The sequence below is a fragment of the Stegostoma tigrinum genome, chromosome 4, assembly GCF_030684315.1.
Source record: "Stegostoma tigrinum isolate sSteTig4 chromosome 4, sSteTig4.hap1, whole genome shotgun sequence".
Taxonomy (NCBI): domain Eukaryota; kingdom Metazoa; phylum Chordata; class Chondrichthyes; order Orectolobiformes; family Stegostomatidae; genus Stegostoma; species Stegostoma tigrinum.
This window is the reverse complement of record NC_081357.1, coordinates 62,398,903-62,423,069: the sequence shown is the minus strand read 5'-3', so window position 1 is coordinate 62,423,069 and position 24,167 is coordinate 62,398,903. Positions and strand designations below refer to the sequence as shown.

The 24,167-nt window shown below is 40.2% G+C and overlaps 1 protein-coding gene across 2 annotated transcripts in view; it reads left to right on the top strand.

The window, feature by feature from the left end:
* Nucleotides 1–22,823, top strand: part of mcm9 (minichromosome maintenance 9 homologous recombination repair factor) — a 45,446-nt gene extending 22,623 nt beyond the window's left edge. For both annotated transcript variants that reach the window (XM_048531799.1, XM_048531800.1), the window contains 6 exons: nucleotides 5,892–6,066; nucleotides 9,874–10,076; nucleotides 10,226–10,429; nucleotides 18,123–18,205; nucleotides 18,936–19,081; nucleotides 20,031–22,823. In XM_048531799.1, coding sequence (XP_048387756.1) covers nucleotides 5,892–6,066; nucleotides 9,874–10,076; nucleotides 10,226–10,429; nucleotides 18,123–18,205; nucleotides 18,936–19,081; nucleotides 20,031–21,558 — 2,339 coding nt within the window. In that variant the 3' untranslated portion in view covers nucleotides 21,559–22,823. The remainder of the gene's footprint in view (nucleotides 1–5,891; nucleotides 6,067–9,873; nucleotides 10,077–10,225; nucleotides 10,430–18,122; nucleotides 18,206–18,935; nucleotides 19,082–20,030) is intronic.
* The last annotated feature ends 1,344 nt before the right edge of the window (nucleotides 22,824–24,167 follow it).

The window sequence follows — 24,167 nt, the reverse complement described above, 5'->3', positions numbered from 1 at the left end:
TAAGAAATAGACTTTCATGAATTAGAATTGGAGTTGAAATTGAAATAGCTTGACTCAAGGGTGGTTTAGAATCTAAGAATCCCTACAGTGTGGAAACAGGCTATTTGGCCCAACAAGTTCACACCAACTCTCCAAAGATCATCCCACCAAGACTCTCACCCCTATTCTATCTGTTATTCTGCATTTCCCATGGCTAATCCATCTAACTTATACATCACTGGACACTATGGGCAATTTACCATGGCCAGTCCACCCTAACCTGCACATCTTTGGGCTGTGTGGAAACTGAAGCACCTACACAGGAAACAGGAAACCCATGCAGGCATGGGGAGAATATGCAAGTTCCACATGGACAGTCACTGGAGGGTGGAATTGAACCCTGGTATTGTGAGTCAGCAGTGCTAACCACTGAGCCACCTTACTGCCTCAAAGGGTCTCCCCCAAAGTACCCAGTGAAGGGGTCACTTGTGAGCTAACCACCCCTAACAAGGTCTGAAGTATATAAGTTTGGTCATTTAATCATTATCTTTGATAAACAGGAGGTAGATGCCTTATCCATCTCATCCAAATAGTTAGTACAGTAGTTAAAGTGCCCCATCTAACAATGTATACTGCTGTTGCGAGCAAGCTGACAGGAAAAGTACACAAAGTTTACTCCATCTTGTCTCAGGAGAATGCAGACACCGACGTAGCAGCAAAAGGGGCTATTTAAACTGTGTGCCAATTGATGGCGAAGTTATTCTTGCAAAAATTCCATTCCCACAGGAAGTGGCCTGACCAAACATACCTTAAATTTGAAAGATCTAAGCAGCTCATTTTTGACCAGTGGCTACAGACATTTAAGATTGATGAAAACTTTTTGTGAGGTAATTTTCCTTGTGTACCAAGATTCCATACCCTTTCCAATCTGGACTCCTATTAATCAAGGATGCATTCAGGTAACTCTGCCTGAGTGAGATACAGGCTATGTATAGTGGGGAATTTGGTTCATGTGAGAATTGGTGCATTGGGGAAGGGGGTGCTTTGACTAAGGTTTATTGCAATTGGTAAAGTCTATTAATTATTAGTTTTATCAATAGCAGTAAGGTTCTCCTGATAGCAATACATCACTGGACACTATGGGCAATTTACCATGGCCAGTCTACCCTTATCCTCACAACTAAGTTCTTATTTTGCGTGAGCAGGACCAAGGCTAATTAATAAAATGAGGGAACGGCAGAGTTGAAGCAACCTTGAAAAAGCACAGAAAGAGAAGGAATGGATAACCACCAGTTGGTCAAAAAAGAACAGGCTGGTAGTTCCTACAATGCATCCCATCCTCCAAACAGTTCTGAATATTGCTGAGAGTGATGGTTTGTCTGGAAAGCGCAGCCAGAGCCAAGTCTTTAACTTTGTGACTCTGGTGTTGTGTGAGGGGTTACAAGATTGACTGGAAGAGCTGCAGTGATAAGTGAATTGATAGAGGAACAGAGAATTTCTGTGACAGACATGAATCCAAGGTGATGGATTGCTTCTCTCTTGCCAGGATCAAGGGCCACTGAGCAGCTGCATCATACCCTCAGTAGACAAGTGAGTAATCTGCAACCAGTAGTGTAGGTTATTGGATCTACAAACAAGGATCTAGTCCTCCAGTCAGAATTTGGAGAGATAGGTAGAAAATTAGCAAGCAGGATCTCAAAAATAATAATCTTTGGATTGTTGTTAGTACCACTTGCAAGTGAGTTTAGAAATAGGAGAAAAACACAAATGAGCTATAAAGCTGGGGCAGGAAGGAAGGCTTTAGAATCATGGAATATTGAGACAGGCTTTCGGGAACATGAGACCTGTGCAGACCAAATGGTTGCTCCTGGACAAAGTGGGGACTGGTTTCCTCGTGGGAAGTTTTACTGGTGTTATTGAGGGAGGCTTAGGCTAACACAGCAGAGGTATGGGAATGATGAGATAATGTCACATGGGAATTCAAAGTGCACAAAACACTGGGAAAGTTAGACAGCACTAGAATAGAAAATAGTAAGTTAATAAGGTGGGTCAGAATAAGGGGAAAGCAATTAAGTCTAAATCAGGAGTTGTTTAGAAGGTTTAAAATTGACAAACATGTGGTATTGGACAAACTGCCTGTACTTAAACTTGACAGGGCACTGGGAGATAATGAGATACTTCCAAGGATGGTGAGAATGGATATTAGCGGCTCTGATGATTATCTTTCAGATTTCTTTGGACTTGGTGGCGCCAGAGTGCTGGAAAATTGCCAAAGTTAAGACCTTGTTCAATAATAGTTTAGGACATAAGCCAGTTGGTTTAACTTTGTTTTTGGCAATTTCTGAAACATCAATGATTCATATAAAATAAATCATATGGGCAAATGCAGTTAATTAAGTAGAGCAACATGAATTTCATCAGGAAAGTAATATATTTAACTTTCATGGAATAATCATGGAATCCCTACAGTGCAGACAGAGGGTATTCAGCCCATTAAATTTACTCTGACTCTCCAAAGAGCATTCCACCCATATCTACCCTATCCCTGTATTCACCAATTTACCATGGCTCATCCACCTCGTCTGCATGTGCATCTAGCCTACACACACGTAGACACTACGGGGAAATATAGCATAGCCAATGCACCTAACTTGCACATCTTTTGGACTGGGGAAGAAAACCAGAGCACCCAGTGGAAACCCCCGCAGATACAGGGGGAATGTGTGAGCTCCACACAGACAGTCACCCAAATGACTGATGGGTTTTCTGATGAGGTTGATGTGTTAATGGGCCTCCAGAAGGCTTTTGAAACAAAGATACACACACTCGTGTGCAAAGTTAAAACTCATGGAATAAAAGGTACAATTGACAACATAGACACAAAATTTCTGAGTGTCAGAAAGCAGAGAAATGGAAAATGGATGCTCATCCGGTTGGGAGAAGGTTTGTAATGGAGTTCCACGGCATCAGTGTTGGGACAATTGTTTTCATGATTTACAATAATTAGCTAGATCTTAGTCTGGGCGCAATTTGCAAATGATACAAATCCTGGAAGCCTTGAAAATGGTGAGAAGGATAGTGTAAAACTTCAGAAAGACATAGACAAGTTGGTGGAATAGGTAGCTGGTGGCAGACTGTATGGCTTTCCTCCCATAGTCTATAGATGTGCAGGTTAGGTGGATTCACCATGCTAAATTTTCCATAGTGTCAAGGGATGTACAAGCTAGGTGGTTTAGCCACGGAACATGTAGGGTAGGGGGGGTGGATTTTGATCTGATGCTCTTCAGAGGGTTGGTATGGACTTGATGGGCCAAATGGCATGTGTCCACATTGTAGAGCTTCTACGATTCTACAATATCCGTAATTTGTTAATTAAGATAATGTCTTTTATTGGCCAGCAGCAAAATGTACCCCTCAAAAAGACATGGTCTGTCCAGAGGTGGGCAAGGCTAGAGAAAGCCATCAGGAAAGGGAGGAGAGGTTCAGAAGTGCAACAGGGACAGCAAAATGTTCAGTGAGTTTAGAAAGATCATTTGAATTGAACAGTGCTGCTAGCAGTATCAGAAAGGGTCAGGAAGGAGCCTGAATGAATTAAAAGGATAGGAAGTGACAAAAGACAACAGGACAAAGATAGACATCTGGTTAAAAGACGCCTTCATGGTAAGTTTGGAGAGCAGCAAGGAGTTCTCATACTGGCTAAGAGATAGGGACGGAGAAGCTTCATTTAGTGGAAGTGGCACAGTGTAAAATAGCAGAAGCTGAACAGCCATCTGAGGGCAGTAGTGCTCCATAGAATATGGAGATTACAAGAAAAACCATTTCCAAAGCCAAGGAAAGATGCTGTCTAGCAGATATCACTGGTGGAGACCAATAGGTGTACAGGGAAAACAGAATTACCCATTGGTAGATCAAAGAAATAGAACCAATTTTCAAACCTCAACCAATCCATTTGAGTTGATGTAAGGTTTAGTGACAGTGAAGTGCAGTTCAGAAATCCAAGGAGACTAATATCAGATTACCAAAACTAAACTAACTTGCTTAAAGAAAGCGGTCAAATCTGGTACATGAATTATAGCAGTGAAAGCGGAAAACTCAGACAGATCGCACAGCTCTAGGAACACATCTAGCTGCCTCTCCCCAAGCATGTTTTAATCCATATTAGGACACAGAGTATGTTATTGATTGTCAAAATAAATTAATGCTCTCCTTTATCAATTTATTAGTGAAAGAAGCATGGAAGCATTGCAACAGTGTCTGTAAAAGCACATTGATTCATTAACAAAAGTGCAAAGGAATATGATAAGATCGGTACAGTATGGCAAACAAAGATAATTTCAGTTTTGAAATGCCAAGCTCTGTTACTAAGCTGATAGAGGTAAATTTTTCTCTTTAGAGGAAAAAAACTGATCAGGAACATGATTGATATCTTTTATAAACTTATGATCTTCACAGTAAGGTATCTCAAATTCCTATTTTAACAAAAAGCATTATGACTGTTTTTCTCATTAGTGACCAACTAATTATGTACATTACCTTTACACCAACTTTCAAACTATCAGCTGTCAACCACTTCCTGCCTCCAGTTATGTTCATTACTTACCAGCTTGCAAAATCAAAGGTTGTGCAGCTTGTTGGGAGGAACAAACCCAACTTGATTTTCTGAAGTTCCTTAAACAACCTGCATACACTATTATGTCATTAGCTTTTTTTAATCTCCATTACTTTGCCTGATCTGCAAGGTAAATTCATTGCTCTCTGAAGATGATAATTTGTGAAAAGTTTTAGGGAAAAAAGCGCTGCTGAATTATCAGCAAAGAAGGCTACATAGGACACGAGACCATCTAGTAATAACTTAAAATACTAAAGCAGTACACGAAAAAAAATACTTAACCAAATCATAGATTGCACAGAGTTGATTTCTGTCATTGCAGTTTTGGTTATATAGCATTTGATGTGAAGAAATTACTTCCAGAACTGCCTTTTTATGGACCATTTGTATCCAATTTGTGTGCTAGTGAATTGCATAGGTTGGGTGCCTCTTCTTTTAATTTTTGGCTTTTTGAACTCATTACAGTATTTTTCATTTGATATTATCAGAACTTCAGACATGCAAGATGACATTATTATTGCTGAAATGAAATGCATGTTTGTTGATAACTGCTTATTACAAGTTGTTTCATTCTAGTTGTTTCACTACTATAAGAAAAATCACGGATAAGTCTGTTTGCTGATTTTTGTAAGATTTCCAGCAATTGTCATGAGGAACCTGTTGTTATTCCAGGATGAGAACTAATAACATCAATTCCTTTTTGTTCAGTTACGTTTACTGAAGCATTTATTTATCTGCATAGCACAACATTTGTTCACTGACCTGTTTCTATTATGAGCATTTACCCTTCCTTTGGTTTGTTTTAAAAGATTGGTCATTGATACAATGTTAGTGTTATACTTGGAATGTTACATGTAGACTATGGCAGAAAATAGAATATTGAGGTGTATTCCATATAATTCAAAGAAATAATTGTTTGCAGAGTTAGTTCACTTTTTTAATTAGCTGTGAACCCTTGATATCCCAGCCGTAGTATTATTCACCAAGGAAAAATACTCCAATCTGCACATTAAAAATCTATAGCCTTCCCAACCTGGGAACATTTCCCATTATAAATTTGTGTTACTGGATCAAAAAGTCCAAGTCACACTGTGGAGTATCACATGGACTGCAATTGTGTAACAAAGTTCATTCCACCTTTTAAGAAGCGACAGGCCTGAGGAATAAAACTAGACTTAGCAGTACTGTCCATACCTGTAGAATTAATACTCTTTAGAAAAGTGATTGGAAATGTACTACAGTTAATTTTCGTGAGTCATGAGATTAGAATGCGTTTTTTTTTTGGACCTGGTGTTTCCTGCAGGTTTGACTGTGACTGCAGTAAAGGACTCTGGCGAGTGGAACCTGGAAGCAGGAGCACTGGTTCTAGCAGATGGAGGTCTGTGCTGTATTGATGAATTTAATAGTATTAAAGAACATGATAAAAGCAGCATTCATGAGGCAATGGAGCAGCAAACTATAAGTGTGGCAAAGGCAGGGTAAGATGCTCATTTTCATCTTTCAAATTTGTAAACTATGATCAAAGATGTTTTAAGAATTTGGATCCCAATGTCTGTCTGGCAGCACAAAAGTGACCAATGAATTTAAGTATGAACAATTTGTATGTTGTTTTGGACAATAAGTTAAACATTGGTAATACAAAGATAAGACTTATTCCAAAGGTAATTGATCAATGTTTGATCTAAATATTCTCTATAATCATGGATTAAAATATGAAATGTTATGCAGAATTGTTGGTAGATTGTCATAATTGTATTCAACATTATTGATGATTTAATTAAGTTGTAGAGTGAAGTACTATTTAAATTACTTTGCCCAAACTATGTATTAGCATTTGCTTCCATGTGGTCAATTTACTACAAAAGTTGTTTTAACACTATTACAGTTTCTCCACTGGCATGGTGACCACACAGTACACTTTCTGTGCAAGGCTGCAAGAGTGCACTTCTGATTTACTGCTACTGTGCATCTGGAAGAAATATGTACAGTGAAGCACCAGCAATTTGGAGATTGAGGATATAAATTCTGCAGTGTCAAAATTTGAGATTTAATTCAATCAATCTCATACAATGAGAATGAGCTGCCAAATTGTTGCATAAATCTAACCAAGTTGCTAATGTCTTCCAGGAAACTTGCATGTGACCCCAGTTCTATTATTATGTAGTTCACTCTCAAGTACTACATAAGGTGTTTGCCATTCAACCCATCAATTCTGTCCACTACACAATGAGATTGTGACTGATTTGATAATCCTCAATTCCACTTTGCCTCTTCCCCATAACCCTTGATTCCCTTACTGATTAAAAATCTGAATATCTCAGCTTTGAATGCACTTAATGACACAGCCTCAACTGCCCTCGTTAACAAAAAATCCCACAGGTTTACTGCACTTTGAGAGACAAAAAACCCCTCCTTGTCTCTGTCGTAACTATGCCATCCATTATTCTGAGATTATGCCCTCTGGTCATGCACTCTTCTACAAAGGAAACAAACTTTCTGTATCAACCATATCAAGTGCCCCCAAGAAATTTTGTACATTTTGATAAGGCCACCTCTCATTTTTCTAAATTTCAGTAAGTACAGGCCCAACCTGCTCAATCTCTCCTTATAACACTCAGTTCCTCCATACCTGGTACCAGCCTGGTGAATCTTCTCTGGACTGTCTCCGATGCCAGTTTATCTTTCCTTGGATAAGACACACAAAACTGTTGGCAGAATTCCAGATGTGATCCGATTGGTGCCTTGTGTAGTTTTAGCAAAATGTCCCTCCTTTATACTATATTCCTCTTGAAAGAAAGACCAACATTCAATTTTCTTTCTCTATTACCCACTGAATTTGAATGCTAGCTTTTTTCTGATTCATAGACGGATATAGGTCAAATGCAGAGAAATGGGATTTGTTCACTTTGGGAAACCTGGTCTACATGGACGAGTTGAACCTAAGGGTCTGTTACTTTATAAGATAACAAAGTGTGGGGCTGGATGAACACAGCAGGCCAAGCAGCATCTTAAGAGCACAAAAGCTGAAGCTTGAGGCCTAGACCCTTCACCAGAAGAAGGGCCTAGGCCTGAAACGTCAGCTTTTGTGCTCCTAAGAAGCTGCTTGGCCTGCTGTGCTCATCCAGCCCCACACTTTGTTATCTTGGATTCTCCAGCATCTGCAGTTCCCATTATCTCTGGTATGTTACCTTGTCTGTTTGAATGAGGCCACTCAAATTCTTCTATTCTGTGTGTCTCTGAGATCTTTCTCCATTTAAACAATATTCAGCTCCTTTATTCTTCCTGCTGCAGTGCATAACCTCACATTTTCCCACAGTACACTTCATCTGCCAAGTTTTTGCCAACTCACTTAATTTGTCTGTATCCCTCCACAGGCTTTGTGTCACCTTCAGTATATGCCTTCCCACTGGTTTTTGTGTGATCTGCAAACTTGATAGAGTGCATTCACTTTCCTCATCCAAGACATGAATATACATTATAAATAACTGTGGGCCCAACACTGACCCCTGTAGCACACCATTAGTTACAAGTTGGTATCCTTAAAATGCTTCCCTTATCTCAACTCTGTCTTCTGCTAGTTAGCCAATCCTTTGTCCATGCTAATATACTATCTTTATTACCATAGGGGTCTTAATTTCTTAAGTAGCATTCTGAAAATCCAAATATATTGTATCTACTATTTCCCTTTTATCTATACTGCTTGTCACTTCCTTTTCATGAAGCCACGTTGACTCTGCTTAATCATAGTATATATTTCTAAATCTGAGAGCAAGGTGACCATGAACAATAAATGCAGCCTTGCCTATATCTGAGGACAAGTCTAAATCAAGCCTTTTCCCTTCTACTTTTCTGAAGTGTGCTCCATTTCCCAGTAGCATTACTGATGATTTTAAAAATTCGGAATAAAGGAAGCGCTCCATCTATAATTTGACTAGTTAGTGGGATGAGCCTCTATTACATGCGCAGGAGGTGAAACTCTGCTACAATCTGCTTCCTCCTCTCCATCATTAGTAGCAGTGTGTTTGATCAAAACACTCTGCAGGTCTCTTACTACTGTAAACACTCCTGCTTTGTTTCTCCGTGCATTCAAAAATATTCTTTAGAACCTAGCTCTTTGATTCTAACTTAGGAGACGGTCTGATTCAACTGTCTACTTCAATCCAGGTTTGTCCCTTAAATTTATGTGTCTCTACATCTTGCTGTAATTTTAGCAGATATGTTTTAGAATAGACTTGTTTAAATATTATTTCTCTTGTTACCAAAATATGATATATCTTGGATGTTAAATGTCTTCCTTCCAGATGCTGGCCTGTAATGAGTATTGAGACATTATGGGCCACATCTTCACTTTTTAGGTGGGAGCAAGGAATAGGGATATTGCTTGATGTTGTGTTCCAGTGTTCTACCAAGTAGTTCCTGTCAGTGCTGTTTGCAAAATTGCTGAAGTTCAGAATTATACATGTTCACAATGGTGCTGATCATGCTGGTACAGCAGTGTGCATGCTGTTCCACATGATAAAAATTGCTAGTACTGGCAATAAGGGCAGAAATCTCGGATTGCAGTCCCAACCACCATTTGTGTCCAACACTACTGGGATTTAGTCATAAACGTACAGTCATACGGCATGGAAACAAACGCTTCAGTCCAACTAGTCCACACTGACCATGTTCCCTCATGAAACTAGTCCCAACTGCCTGCGTTTGGCCCGTATCAAACCAAGCCATTCCTATTCATGAACTTATCCATATGTTTTTTTTAAATGCTCTAACCATTCCTGCATTTACCAACTTCTCTGGCAGTTCATTCCACAAACGAACCGCTCACTGTAAAAACAAAAGTTGCCCTTGTGTCCTTTTTATATCTTTCTCCTCTCACCTTAAAGATATATCCCCTAGTTTTGAACTCCTCTATTTAAGGAAAAGACCTTTGCTATTCACCGTATCCATGCTTTATAAACCTCTATAAGGTTATTATCACCCCTCACCACCTACCCTCCAGTGAAATAAGTTCCAGCCTGTTTTTATAACTCGAACCCTCTGGCAACATCCTGGTAAATCTTTTCTGAACCCTCTCAAGTTTAATAATTTCCAGTTTGGGAAAATCCAGTCCATTACCTCCGTATGTGAAGCTCTGTAATAATAAAGGATTGCTGCTATAATTTTAAAGAAATGAACTGGGTATGTAAATAAAAATTCGACTAGAACTGTACTGAAATGTGTGAATGGAATATTTTACACATGTTAACACAGTAGATTGATACTAATCTTATTTTCTCCGTATTTAGCCTAGTATGCAAGTTGAACACAAGAACAACTGTCCTTGCTGCTACAAATCCAAAAGGCCAGTATGATCCTGATGAATCGATCACTGTAAATACAGCAATTGCCAGTCCACTTCTGAGCCGATTTGATCTAGTATTGGTACTCCTGGATACCAAAAATGAAGAATGGGACAAAGTGATAGCTTCTTTCATTCTGGAAAATAAAGGTCTGCTTTTTAAGAAAAGCAGTTATTCTTCTTTTCTCAATTTTGCTTAGTATGCTTTTAGTAACATTTCCATAGTGTAAACAAACATGTGAAGTTTGCATTGAATTATGGCTTACAGCAATATGTCTTATTTTTATAAAATGATTTAGCTTGCCCAACAATCTCTGACAAATTGTGGAGCATGGAGAAAATGAAAACTTACTTTTGTCTCATCAAAACTTTGCAACCTAAGATTTCTGGTGAAGCAAATAAAATCCTTGTGAAATATTACCAAGTACAGCGTCAAAGCGGGTTTAGAAATGCAGCCAGGACTACAATTCGTATGCTTGAGAGCTTGGTCCGTTTAGCTGAAGGTAAGATTCGTTGGATTTTCGGTCACCGATTGCGTTTTTTTAGGTATGCAGATAGCCTTCTCTGAATAATTTTGCACATGCACATTCATATAAATACAGCCATATAACTGACAGGCCCTCTCTCCACTCTTATTGTCAGACTTGCTGAATTTCTCCAGCATGTTGTGATTAGAGTCGTAGAGGTTTACAGCATGGAAACAGACCCTTTGGCCCAAATTGCCCATGCCACCCAGTTTTCACAATTAAACTAGTTCCATTTGCCTGCATGTCGTCCATATCCCTCCATACCTATCCCACCCATGTATCTGTCAAAATGCTTGTTAAATGATGAAATCGTACTCGCTTCCACCACTACCTCTTGCAACCTGTTCCAGACGCCCAGCACTCTGTGAAAAATCGTCCCCTCTGGACCCTTTTGTATCTCTCCCCTCTCACCTTAAACCTATGCCCTCTATTTTTAGACTCCCTTATCATGGGGAAAAGCTGTTGGCTTTCTACCTTTATCTGTGGCTCTCATGATTTTTTGGAATCTCTATAATTCACTCCTCAGTCTCCTACACTGCAGGGAAAACAGGCCCCAGCCTATCGAACTTCTCCTTATAACTCAAACCTTCCAGCCCAGGCAGCATCCTAGTAAAACTTTTCTGCGCTCTTTCTAGTTTAATAATATCCATTCTATTTCAGATTTTCAGCATTTGTAGTATTATATTTTAACTTCAGTAATTAGTTCTACCTTGAAATGCTTGTGAGATACAGTTTGCTGCTCTGCGTGTGTCTGGCAATGACTTGTTCTAACTGCTGGGAGGATTATTAGCATCACAGTATTTGTGAAACCTGCTGATTGCTTTGTTTCGCTGTCAAACCATGGATATAAAACATATATTGGAAACATTGGTGTTATGACAACATTTCATGCAGAAGCCTTTTTTCCACCAACATTAAATTTAGGTGTAATTTCATTTTATAAAATACAATTTGTTTTGGGTGGAGTTATCAGGCCTGACCGCGTCTGTGGAGAGAGAAACGGAGTTATCATTTGATCCTTCTTCAGAATTGGAGAGGGAGTGGTTCTGAAGAAAAGCCCTACCAGACTCTCAACGTTGATTTTTGTTTCTCTTTCCAAAGATACTGCCAGACCTGCTGAGTTTCTTCAACATTCCCTGAGTTTGTTTCAGATTTCCGGCATCCGCAGTATTTTTGCTTTTATTTGTTTTGGGTCACTTGTTTGTTAAAATGTGCAGTAGGTTTGCAGTGAAGATGCTTTAAGCCCTTGAACATTGTTTCTCATAATATCTTGCTTTACCACAGTGTAGTGGGTAAGATCACAACTCTATATAATTGGACTATCAAAATCTCATTAGCAACTATTCCTTCCTTCATGTTCTGTGTGGTGCTGTTATGTGATACCACTGTTACCCACATCTTTGCCAAGAGCATAATTCTTTTGGATTCCAATTGCATGCCAATGTATTACTTATAAAAATCACAAACTTTCCATGTTATTCAATGCTGTAAAGCACTGAAACCAGTTTTGCAAATGTTAGCCATGCCTGCGTCAGCAGCTCAAACAGCAAGCCACATCCAGTTTTGCAAGCAGAGCCTCTGATTAAGTTGAGTGGGCTGATGGCACATGGGATAGCTGAGAGAGTTTGACCTTTAAGACGTTGCTGTGAAGCACAAAATTGACTGAGTTAACAGCTTATAATGTGCTGCGACTTCATGTTAAAGGGAAAGCTTTGATTATGACAAACTGACCATTCATTCAGATAGTCGGAACTGCCGATGCTGGAGTATTTGAGATAACACGGTGTGAAGCTGGATGAACACAGCAGGCCAAGCAGCATCAGAGGAGCGGGAAAGTTTGACGTTTCGGGTTGGAACCCTTCTTCAGAAATGGCAGAGGGGAAGGGAATTCTGAAATAAATAGGGAAATGGGGGAGGCAGATAGAAGATGGATAAAGGACAAGATGGGGTGAGAGGAGACAGACAGGTTAAAGAGGCGGGGTTAGTGTCAGTGAAGGTGAATGTAGGTGGGGAGTTAGGGAGGGATAGGTCAGTCCAGGGAGGACAGACAGGTCGGGGGGGGCCAGATGAAGTTAGTGGGTAGGGGATGGGGGTGGGGCTTGAGGTAGGTGGAATGGTTAGGGAGGGGCATTCTAGCTGGTCTGGTTTTGGCATGTGGTTGGGGGAGGGGAGATTTTGAAGCCTGTGAAATTGTGATGCCCTGGGGCTGCAGAGTTCCCAAGCGAAATATGAGATGCTGTTCCTGCATTTTTCAGGTGGCGTCATTGTGGTAATGCAGAGGCCCAGGATGGAAATTTTGTCCGAGGAGTTGGGGGTGGGGGGGAATTGAAATGGTTCGCAACTGAGACATGTAGTTGTTTGTTGCAACAGAGCGTAGGTGTTCCGCAAAGCGGTCCCCAAGCCTCCGTTTGGTTGCCACAACGGGAACAGCGGATACAGCATATAACATTGACAGATGTGCAGGTGAACATCTGTTGGATGTGAAAAGTCTTCCTAGGGCCTGGGATCAGGGTGAGGGGGGAGGTACAGGGGCAAGCGTAGCACTTGCTTCATTTGCAGGGAAAGGTGCCGGGGGATGAACTGTTCGAGCTCCTCGTGCGGCTGGAGGGGGGTGTGGAGCGGTCAAGGGAGTCATGGAGAGAGTGGTCCCTCCGGAAAGCAGATAAGGGTGGGGAGGGAAAAATGCCTTTGGTGGTAGGGTCAGATTGCAGATTGCAGAAATGTTGGAGTTTGATGCGTTGGATTTGGAGGTTGGTCAGGTGATACGTGAGGATGAGGGGGATTCTGTTTTGGTTAATATTGCGAATAGGGTTTGTGAGGGATGAGTTGCGGGAAATGCAGGAGACACGGTCGAGGGCATTTTTGATCATTGTGGAGGGGAAGTTGCAGTTTTTGACAAAAGAGGACATATGGGATTTTCGGGAGTGGAACGTCTCATCTCGGGAGCAGATGCGGTGGAGGCATAGGAATTGGGAATAGGGAATGGCGTTTTTACAGGAAGGTGTGAGAGGATGAATATTCCAGGTAGTTGTGGGAGTTGGTAGGTTTAAAATGGATATTGGTTTCCAGGTGGATGCCAGAGATGGAAACACAGAGGTCCAGGACGGAGACAGGTGTCAGAGATGGCCCAGGTAAACCTAAGGTTGGGGTGGAAGGTGTTGGTGAACTGGATGAACGGTTCAAGCTCCTCGTGGGAACATGAGGCGGCACTGAACCAGTCATCAACGTAACGGAGGAAGAGGTGGGGTTTAGGGCCAGTGTAGCTTTGGAAGAGGGATTGTTCCACGTAACCTATAAAGAGGCAGGCATAGCTTGGGCCCATGCGGGTACCCATGGCCTCCCCCTTTGTAGGAAGTGGGAGGAATTAAAGGAGAAGTTGTTGAGGGTGAGGACGGGTTCGGATAAGTGGATGAGGGTGTCAGTGGAGGGGGACTGGTCAGGTCTGTGGGACAGGAAGAAGTGGAGAGCTTTTAGGCCATCGGCATGGGGAATGCAGGTGTATAGGGACTGGACGTCCAGAGTGAAAATGAGGTGTTGGGGACTGTGGAATTGGAAGTTCTGGAGGAGGTGGAGAGCGTGGGTGGTGTCACAGACATAGATAGGGAGTTCCTGGACCAAGGGGGAGAGAATGGAGTCGAGATAGGTGGAGATAAGTTCTGTGGGGGAGGTGGAGACAATGGATCAACCGGGGCAGTCAGGTTTGTGGATTTTGGGAAGGAGATAGAAGCGGGTGGTGCGGGGTTGGGGAATGATGAGGTCAGAGGCTGTGGGCTGGAGGTCACCTGAGGTGATGAGGAATATTCCTCCTCTCACCCACCTTCCTGTAAAAATGCCATCCCCTATTCCCAATTCCTTCGGCTCCACCGCAAATGCTCCCGAGTTGAGACGTTCCAATCCCGAACATCCCAGATGTCCTCTTTTGGCAAAAACTGCAACTTCCCTTCCACAGTGATCAAAAATGCCCTCGACCATGTCTCCTGCATTTCCCCACAACTCATCTCCCACACCCACTATCCACAATAACTAAAACAGACCCCCCCCCCCCCTCATCCTCACGTACCACCCGACCAACCTCCAAATCCAACGCATCATCCTCCGACATTTCCGCAATCTGCACTCCAACCTCACCACCAAAGACATTTTTCCCTTCCAGAGGGACCACTCTCTCCATGACTCCCTTGTCTGCTCCACACTCGCCTCCAGCCCCACCACGCCCGGCACTTTTCCCTGCAACCGAAGCAAGTGTTACACCTGCCCCTACACCTCGCCCCGATCCCAGGCCGTTGGAAGATTTTCACATAAACCGATGTTCACCTGCACATCTGTCAATGTTATATACTGTATCCACTGTTCCTGTTGTGGCCTCCACTACTTCGGGGAAACCAAATGGAGGCTTGGGGACTGCTTTGTGGAACACCTACACTCTGTTCGCAACAAACAACTACACCTCCCAGTCGCGAACCATTTCAATTTCCCCCCCGACTCCTTGGACAACATGTCCATCCTGAGCCTCCTGCATTGCCACAATGACGCCTCCCGACAGATGCAGGAACAGCATCTCATATTTCGCTTGGGAATTCTGCAGCCCAAGTGTATCAATGTGGATTTCACAAGCTTCAAAATCTCCCTTCTCACGACCACATGCCAAAACCAGCCCAGCTAGTCCCCGCCTCCCTAACCATTCCTCCCACCTCAAGCCCCACCCCCATCCCCTACCGACTAACCTCATCCCGCCTCCTTGACCTGTCCTCCTCCCTGGCCTGACCTATCTCCCCTAACTCCCCACCTACATTCACCTTCACTGGATCTAACCCCGCCTATTTGACCTGCCTGTCTCCTCTCACCCTATCTTCTCCTCTATCCATCTTCTATCCGCCTCCCCCATTTCCCTATTTATTTATGAATCCCTTTCCCCTCCCCCATTTCTGAAGAAGGGTCCCGACTCGAAATGTCAAGCTTTCCTGCTCCTCTGATGCTGCTTGGCCCGCTGTGTTCATCCAGCTTCATACACCTTTATCTCTGACCATTCATTTAGGCTGTTTAACTGGTGAACATGATAACTGTGGTGTCAGCATGTTAATGGTAGCGCTTTGAGCCTTTACCACCTCCAGGACATGAGCATGTTGTTTAGGCTGATGCTTGAGTGCAACATTGAACCGCATGCATTTCTACAACAATCGAATATGGTCACATGGTCACCATTATTCCAGATTTTTATTAAATTCACTATTTACTATCTGTTGCAATAGGATTCAAACCCACGTCCCCAGAACATTAGCCAGGTATTGTAGATTACTAGCCCAGTGAAATTACCACTGCCTCCTATAGTGTGATGACTTAAAGGAATAGCACGATGACATGAGTAGAATTGTCTAACTGAGTGAAATTCAAGGAAATTAGTAGAACTAAAAGTCAGGGTCAACAAAGATTGCCTTGCTACGCAATAAAATGTGGGAAGCTTTCTTATTGCATAAGGACAAAATTACTTGTCATGCCCTTCACCTTTAAAGCAATGAGATTTAAACAGTTTCTAATATGGGCAATCTGAACTATATTGAAAGTTTTACAACAAAGCCTTTAGAATGGTATTATCAATGCCTAATTGCCCTTGAGAAAGTAATGATGAACCTGCTTCTTAAACTACTGAAGCGCGTATGCTCAATTCTGTTAGGGAATTCTAGAATTTAGATCCAGTTTGATTGTGTTTCTATTTCAAGGTAATGGAGATTGAGGTTTGGCAGTTGCTACTGAAGAAGCAACATCATGTGGCTGAATTACATCCTCCCAGTAATAGACTTATGATAGAGGGAATACAATACAATATTTAGAATATAATATCTTTTTATTGTCACGTGTATTTCATTGTAGGAGTACAATGAAAGACTTTTATAATGTCCTGCCACCTTATGGCAAACTCTTAAGTGCAAGTGCCTGGGTACAGTTCTTGGATACAGCAGAGGAATAAAAGTAGTAGCCTCACTTAGAGTTGAAAAATAAGTTAAAAACAGGACACTATTAAAGGGTTGACATTACAGCAAGGTAGGAAATTTCAAATAGACATTACAGTGCGACAGCTCAGTGCAGGGCCTCTGCACATGTTCTGACCACCCATGCCAGATCCCAGTCTAACAGCTGTCCCTGCTCTACACCAAGCCCTAACCCCACTCTGTACTGGCACTCAGCTGCTCCAAGACAAGGTCCAGGACTGCCTGTCCAACACCTATTTCCACCCGGGACTCGCTGCCCACTCACTGCTCAGGGACTGTTTCCTGTACTGTTCTGGGCCTCATTGATCACACTGTTCCATTATAGGTATTTAGTCAGTGGATTCTGTGCTACTTAAGTAGACTACTTTGTCTGGCACAGTTTGGAGATTCTTGTATGTAACCGCAACTATACCTCTATAACCAGATAAATATTCTATCACACTTCTGTCATGTGTCTTGCAACTAGAGGAGAATCTTTGAGGAGTCAGAAGGGAAGTCACTTGCCACAGAATACCTGACATGATGTACCAGTCATGAAATCCAAGTAGCTGATCTAGCAGACGCTGTATCAATGGTCAAGACCCATACCATCTGGAAATTGATGGTCATTTGATAATGGAAATGCCATTGAAGTCAAAGAAGTGTAGCTAGATTCTTGTTGAAGCTGACCATTGTCTAGTCTTTGTCTGCTGCAAATGTTACTTAACAGTTACAATTGCAAACTTATTGTGCACAAACTTAAAATGACACAAATCATGTTGCATTTAGCTATTGATTACTTCATTCCCTCATTTCACTTGTGATTTACATTGCCATTACTGTACATGAACCACAAGGGATTGTAGCTCCCAGTGTTGCCATGAAACCTGTAAGGACAGAAAATAAGATTAAATAAAATTACCCTCACCTGCTGCGCACACTGCTAAATTCGAGACCATGATCTTGTTGTATTTAGGTTGCTCTATTATCTGAATCTTTTGCTTATAAAGTAGTTGTAATTTTACTACCAGGTTACATCCTTGAACTAAGGTGGGACTCATAGTCTGTAAGAACCTTTAATTGTGAAAATAATGTTTTTAAAATAAGTTAGATTAAAGAGAAAATAAGAAACAATTTGGCTTACAACTGAGATACACCTCGGTCAAATGTATTCATTATTCGCTCGCAAAGGAATAACGCAGATAATCTGAAACAAGAACAGAGAATGCTGGAGGAACTCAGCAGCCTGGCAGCATCAGTAGAGAGACAAACAGAGTTAATGATTCAAGTCCAATATGACTTCGTCGAAACTGCATAAGAATGAGGATAATTTGAGTGGCTTCTCATTGTTGTGGAAGGATATGTTCAGATAGATCAAGTGGTTCATGATTTATGTTCTAATATAGCAAAACATGTCAAACTGTCAAGTTGCCAAAAAAAGGCAATGAAAGCCTTGCAGGCTTTTTAAATTGGTTTAATTTGCCAATTAATGAGGGATGATTTCTCTGTGTATTCAGAAAATCATGTTCTTTACAAATGGGTTCTGATTTAATTATGCATTGTAGAACGATTTCCCTTCAATGAATTTACAAATCATAATTGTTTGCTGGTTATACTTAAGCGATGCAAATTCAATTAGTTTGTACAGATATTATAATCTGTTCTCTCTTCCTTTGCATGTTTTTAAAAAAATTGTTTTTCAGCTCACGCAAGGCTAATGTTTAGAGATACAGTAACTGTTGAAGATGCTATCACAGTGATCTCTGTAATGGAGTCTTCCATGCAGGTATGCACTTTTTAATAAAGAATTAAAACATTTTTATGTGGAGATGAAGATAAAAACAATCAATCATTCCATGTGATGGATGCTGAATTGAACGGTTAGTGTATACCTTAAGCACAAATGGCATCAATACCATACTCACTTCAGTAAAGTAAAATTATTTTCTTTTGGATCCACGTTTTTTCATTTATATTTGATAAAAACACTTTGTCATTTTGAATAAGACACATGTAAGGGTAACGTAATACTGCTGGATTCCGAGTGAAAAGATTACTTCGATAGCCACACACTGTTTAGGCAGGGTGATTGATTTAGATGGTGCAAGTAGATTAAACCTTACCAAGACAAGACAGATTTAAAGTATCAATGTTCCTGGTATAGAATATTATAAGCTCATTTGGGGTTGGTTAACTCAGTCAGTTAGATGAGTGGAGTGTGATGCAGAATCACAGCAACACTATGGATTCAGTTAATGCTGGAAAAGCTCCATTTCTGTTTTTTTTTGTTTCTGATTTACAGCATTCATAGTCCTTTGGGCTTTTATTGTGGATACAGTCCCGATGCCGGCAACGACCATTCGTGCCTCCTCACTTTACCCCTTTTGGTGGAGGAGCCAACTGACTCTCTTACTGGAGAGAGAGAGAGAGATGCCTGTGGTCCTTTGAAACTGTGGCTAGTTGAAATGATGATGATGTATATTCATATTAAATGTCCTGATGATTTTCATTTCCAGGGAGGTGCTCTACTTGGTGGTGTGAATGCACTGCACACTTCCTTTCCAGAAAACCCAAAAGACCAATACAGAATGCAATGTGAACTGTTGCTCGAAAGGTTGGGCCTAAATGATATTCTCCAACAAGAACTACAAAGGCTTGACAGGTAATATATCACTCAGCCCACGGACAGCTGAGCAACATTACTAGGATGTACGTTATTTGTTTAGCAAATGTTTAGATATTTAGCTTTGCATTTAAACACAAGTACAACTAACTAATAGCTCTTCAATGGGCATTGTCAGAGGAAGATTTGTTAACTGTTAAACTAGTGGGGTTAACAAATTTTATTTATGAAATCTAGCACTGATAAAACATCACAAAACTATTGTAACCAGAATAGAAACTGCTTCAGAATCAGAGATGTCCATATCTATATCTTGAATTTGCTATACATTTTTCATCTTCGGTTTCTTACTGGGGCTGCACATAGAATATTTGTACGTAAAAACATGGAACAAAGCTTCGCAGTACACCACCAGGGAGTTAACTGAGTAAATTGAGCATTTTGTTGAGGCCTTCAACATTTACATGCAAAGTTTTTGTGCTGCATTCAAAAGCTATCATGCAGTTATTACTGTAGTACCCTAAACTAGCCAATGAGCAACTTGCTGAAACAGAGCTTTCTTGTGGGGAATAAAGTCATCAAAATACTTGATATGTTCAATAAAATTTTAATGATAATTTTAATCTACCACAGTAAGAGAAAATGAGTAGTGATAGATTGACTGTCTCACCGCAGTAGCCTTCATGTTTATTGGTGACTAGTCTGCTGCTCAGTTATGCCACACACTGACAGTTCCATTCAGACACTTGCAGTTGATGTGGTCATTGCAGCAAATATATAAAGAAAACTATTTTGATCATTGTTATATCTCTCCCATGGCTTTTTTCTTAATTGAGGTGATCATCAGTTTAATTCAATGCTTTATATTATATTTATTTGCGGGTTAATGAGTGAAGACCTAGTTTTGATTACATGTTAATTTATTCTAATGCAGTTATGAGTTTGTTACACGCATGAATGTTTTATGACAGTATAAATATCTTCTTAGTGTTCGAAATGAAAATGAGCACCATCTACCTCCGAGAAGTGCAAACTCGAGCGACAAAACTGATCAGTTTTCGGATTCTACTCTTTATTCAACAAGTAATGAAATGAAGCCCAGTCCTGTTCAACATCTTGAACAATCTGAAGGTGGTCTGACCTGGTTTGTTAATTTTCAAAGTGAAAATCATGAAATTGAGTCCAAGGAAGATGAAGTGGTACCGAACAAATCCGCCACACACAAAGTACCATCAGAGAATTCTTATCAGAGCCGTTTTCCTGGTTTACGTGTCAATTCTCCGCCAATTAAAAATCAAGAGGGGGTTGCAGCAAGTGCAAAGACGCCAGACGTGATCTCACCACTTGGACGTTCTTGCAATACAGATCATGTGAATTCTGTTGGTTCAGCTACCAAAAATGCAAAAGCTGACAAAACAGCTGGCACTGACTCCCTAAAGAGACTGACAAATGCTAAGATTTCTGCTTCTTCAAACACATCTTGTTCTGCTGTAACAGTGCATGTATCAAAAAAGCTTCATGCTTCCCGGGTTTCACAGAGTGGAACGTTGTACAAAAGTGACAAAACTTCTGGCAAAAGTCACCCAACTGATTTAAGTGAAACGGGTGGATTTTCTAATCTGGTTGGCACTTGCACAAAAAGCTTCCATATGTCAAATAATGATTGTTCAGACCAAGAGCCTTTGCATAGAATGCAACCTGCATCAAATAAGTCAAGTTATCCAAGTGGAACAAAGAATACAGTGCAGGACAGTGGAACCACTCCCCAAGAATCTGCAACTCATGGGAATTCCAGCAGTCTGTTGACCAAACTGAAAACTTTTGCATTCAAACCTCAACAGAAGCTAAGACATTCGACCGGGCACAATTCTACTCCTGAATCTTTGCTGCATTCTGAAACTGCAGACATTGGGGTGTTAAATACTGAATTGAGGTATCCTTCACAACAAGCAGCACTGGCCAGAAATCATGGAAAAACCACCCAAGGAGGTCATGCTTGCACCACTAAAAGTAAATCCTCACACAAAGTAAAAAGCAAAGAGCCACCTGTGGTAGACTGTGGTAAAACTGAAACATCCCTCAAGATGCAGAAAACGTTAAGTACCGCAGATGAGGTACAAAATTTGACACAGTATAAATCAAAAAGTCCACTTTCTACAGAGCCCAATACAGACCAACAAACTAGCCATGGTTCAGCTGTAACAAGTCAAGTGAAAGTGGCCTCCAGTACATTGGCAAAACTTGCAAGTTTCTCTTTTAGTTCACCATCTGAGAAGAAAACCAAAAATGACACAATGGAAAAGAAGGCAACTATTGAGCAGCTGAAAAGCATGGCACAAAATGTAGACACTGACTGTGCAGCATCATCTAGAAAAAGGAAGACTTTTGGGTTAACATCAGCTGGCACTATGACCAGTGTTATGAGCAAATACCTCTTTTCAACTGATGAGTTGGAAGACGATGGTGTTCTGGATTTTGACTGGGATGAAGAAGCAAAGAAAAAACCCAGAACATAATTGATGTCTTTCAGAGATGTACCTCAATGGCTTTTCTTTAAAAGTGTGCACATAGGTTAATCATAAGGTAAAACAATCCATAACTAACATTGTTGTGCATTTTATTAATGTATGCTCCTGACTGACCGTTCTGTTTAGGTGTGTTTTCCACATGTGTGCTTTCAATGTGTAAAAGTAACATGTACAAGTTATATTTGTGAAATTTCCAAAGAGGCAAAGGAAATGAGATGAGTTGATCAACACATCTGAAACACTGAGGTTGAATATTAATTGCACCAGACAAAGTTGCGAATATGATGTTACAATCAAGATTTTTTTAAAAGAAAGCTTGTTTTTGGTTTGTATCGTCAGTCAGCTGCATTTTTTTTTGTAACTGTACATTTTATGCTTACTAATTTTAACTGAAATAAATAAGTCTTTTTGGTAGTTGATAAAGAAACCAAAAATTTCTGTTGAAAGAACACTTGCTTACAGCCTGAAGTAGTTCACTTTGTCATATTGCATTCTCACTGTTATGTTTATGTAGCAGATTTTGTTTTATTGATTTAAGAATAAGCCGTATGTAATTACCTCTGAGAAACTGTCATGGCATCTCTTGCCTCCTGAGAATTGCTGGCAAATTACCCAATTCATTGCAGATATATATACGCTCATTCCATAAGTAAAAGCACACAAGATCTGAAATAAAGACAGAAAATGCTGTAAATACTCAACAGGCCAGACAACAACTGTAGAGTGTAAAACAGACTTAAGGTTTCAATGCCAGAGGATATTTTCTGCCAAAGGACGTAGGGTGCTGTTTGGTGCAGGATTTCTTCTTTAATGTATTTGTGCTTTTGCCATATTATCACCAGGATATACTATGATTCACTTAATGAAATAATTACTCTGGACAAAGTTTAAAACAAATCGATTTGTAATCCAGTACATAGTGAATAAATACATTCCTCCAGATAAATGCACAAAAATCACCACATACGTCTTCCAAAAAAAAAGACCCAGCTGGTTAAAAAAGAGATTTTTAGTAACTTTGTTTCCAGCTGCTCAAGAATAATGTTTGTTGCATCAGTGGCAATAACATGGGAACTATTTTGATGAGCAATTAATTACCTAATTGTTAACCTGCTGAATTGTCATAATTAAAAAGCAATAACAAACCCAAATAATTCAGCATCAGTTGTATTTTTTATTCCAAACGTTGTCAAAATGTTGGACACTTGCCACCCTGTTTCATCACAACATAAATAAGCATATACTTTAATAACATAAAGGAATAAAAAAGATTTATTGGTAAAAAAAAATTTGTATCTGAAGAAGATCTAATGCGGATACTTTCCATTGCATCTCAGCAACCATAGTATATTTTTTAGATTTTTTCCCAACAATGAATTATAAGATTGCTGGTCATGTGCATTTTTGTTATCTTGACAAATTTGAGTCATTCTCCTTCAGAACTTTCAACTTTATATAATTAGATCAATGTTATACTGGACAATACTGTATAGTAAACACTTACAATTGAAACCCCCAATTGATAGATTACATTTTGCTGCTCACATGAACAAGTATATGTTGTGGGGCACTCATATAATGTGGTTGGAACTGTTGTAACAAACACACTTTTAATATTAATTTTATTCCAGAAGTAACATGTCACTGGAAAAATGCTTAGAATATTCCAACCTCTATTGTTCTGGTTAAAGCCATTATTTGCTAGCTTCAACAACAAGCAAATACTCTGTGGTGATTCAAACTAATTGCTGTAAAATCACTGGTTAAAGTCATCCAGCAAAACTACTTCTGAAAGCACATTTGTGTCCCTAACTTTGTTTTCTACTGGATTGTAGCTGATTTCATCAAACCTGTAAAAGTAAATGTAGATTAAATTAATCATCTAATTTTGTTGGTAAGCAATTGTAAATATTCTCATTTGAGTACAGGATGATTTATATATTTATAATGAATTTTTATTTCATTTAAAGTTCTTTCTGAGAGAAAAATGTGAAGTAAACTGTACGACTACCAAAATCACCAAACCATCTATGCCCAAAGTTTCTGATCTCTAGAATATTGGAGCTGGGATATAAGTTAGTAACTGTTTGTAAAGACTGCACAGAATTCCTGGTTCACACATCATCTAGGCTGATTTCTTTTGCTTGGGATCTTCTATAGTAGTGTCCTACACTGACATTGGGGCCAGACGTGTTGGTCTTATTGGCATACTTAATCTGGAAATGTTGCTCAGTTCAATACCTGGTCTAGCTCACGGATCAGTCAGCATCACTCAACTGAGCATCACAGCCAACACCCTCCAAACAGCACCTCCTAGCCACCTGGTTATCTCCCCTGACCTGATCCAATGGCCCACTGAGCTCAAGTATTTATTCACCCAACGCCATTCATTAAAATTGAACACCTTTTAAAAAATTTTGATTATGGCAGCTACTGTCATAAGTTGACCATGTACTCTTTCCTGTGACACTGCTACACTCACCATTCATCAGTGTGAAAGGCTTCATTGGTCTATTTCTGTTTCAGATGCAGTATCAGAAGTCTTGGCTGAAAATGCACAGTATTATTGACTTGGAGAAAATTTCACAGGCAGAGAC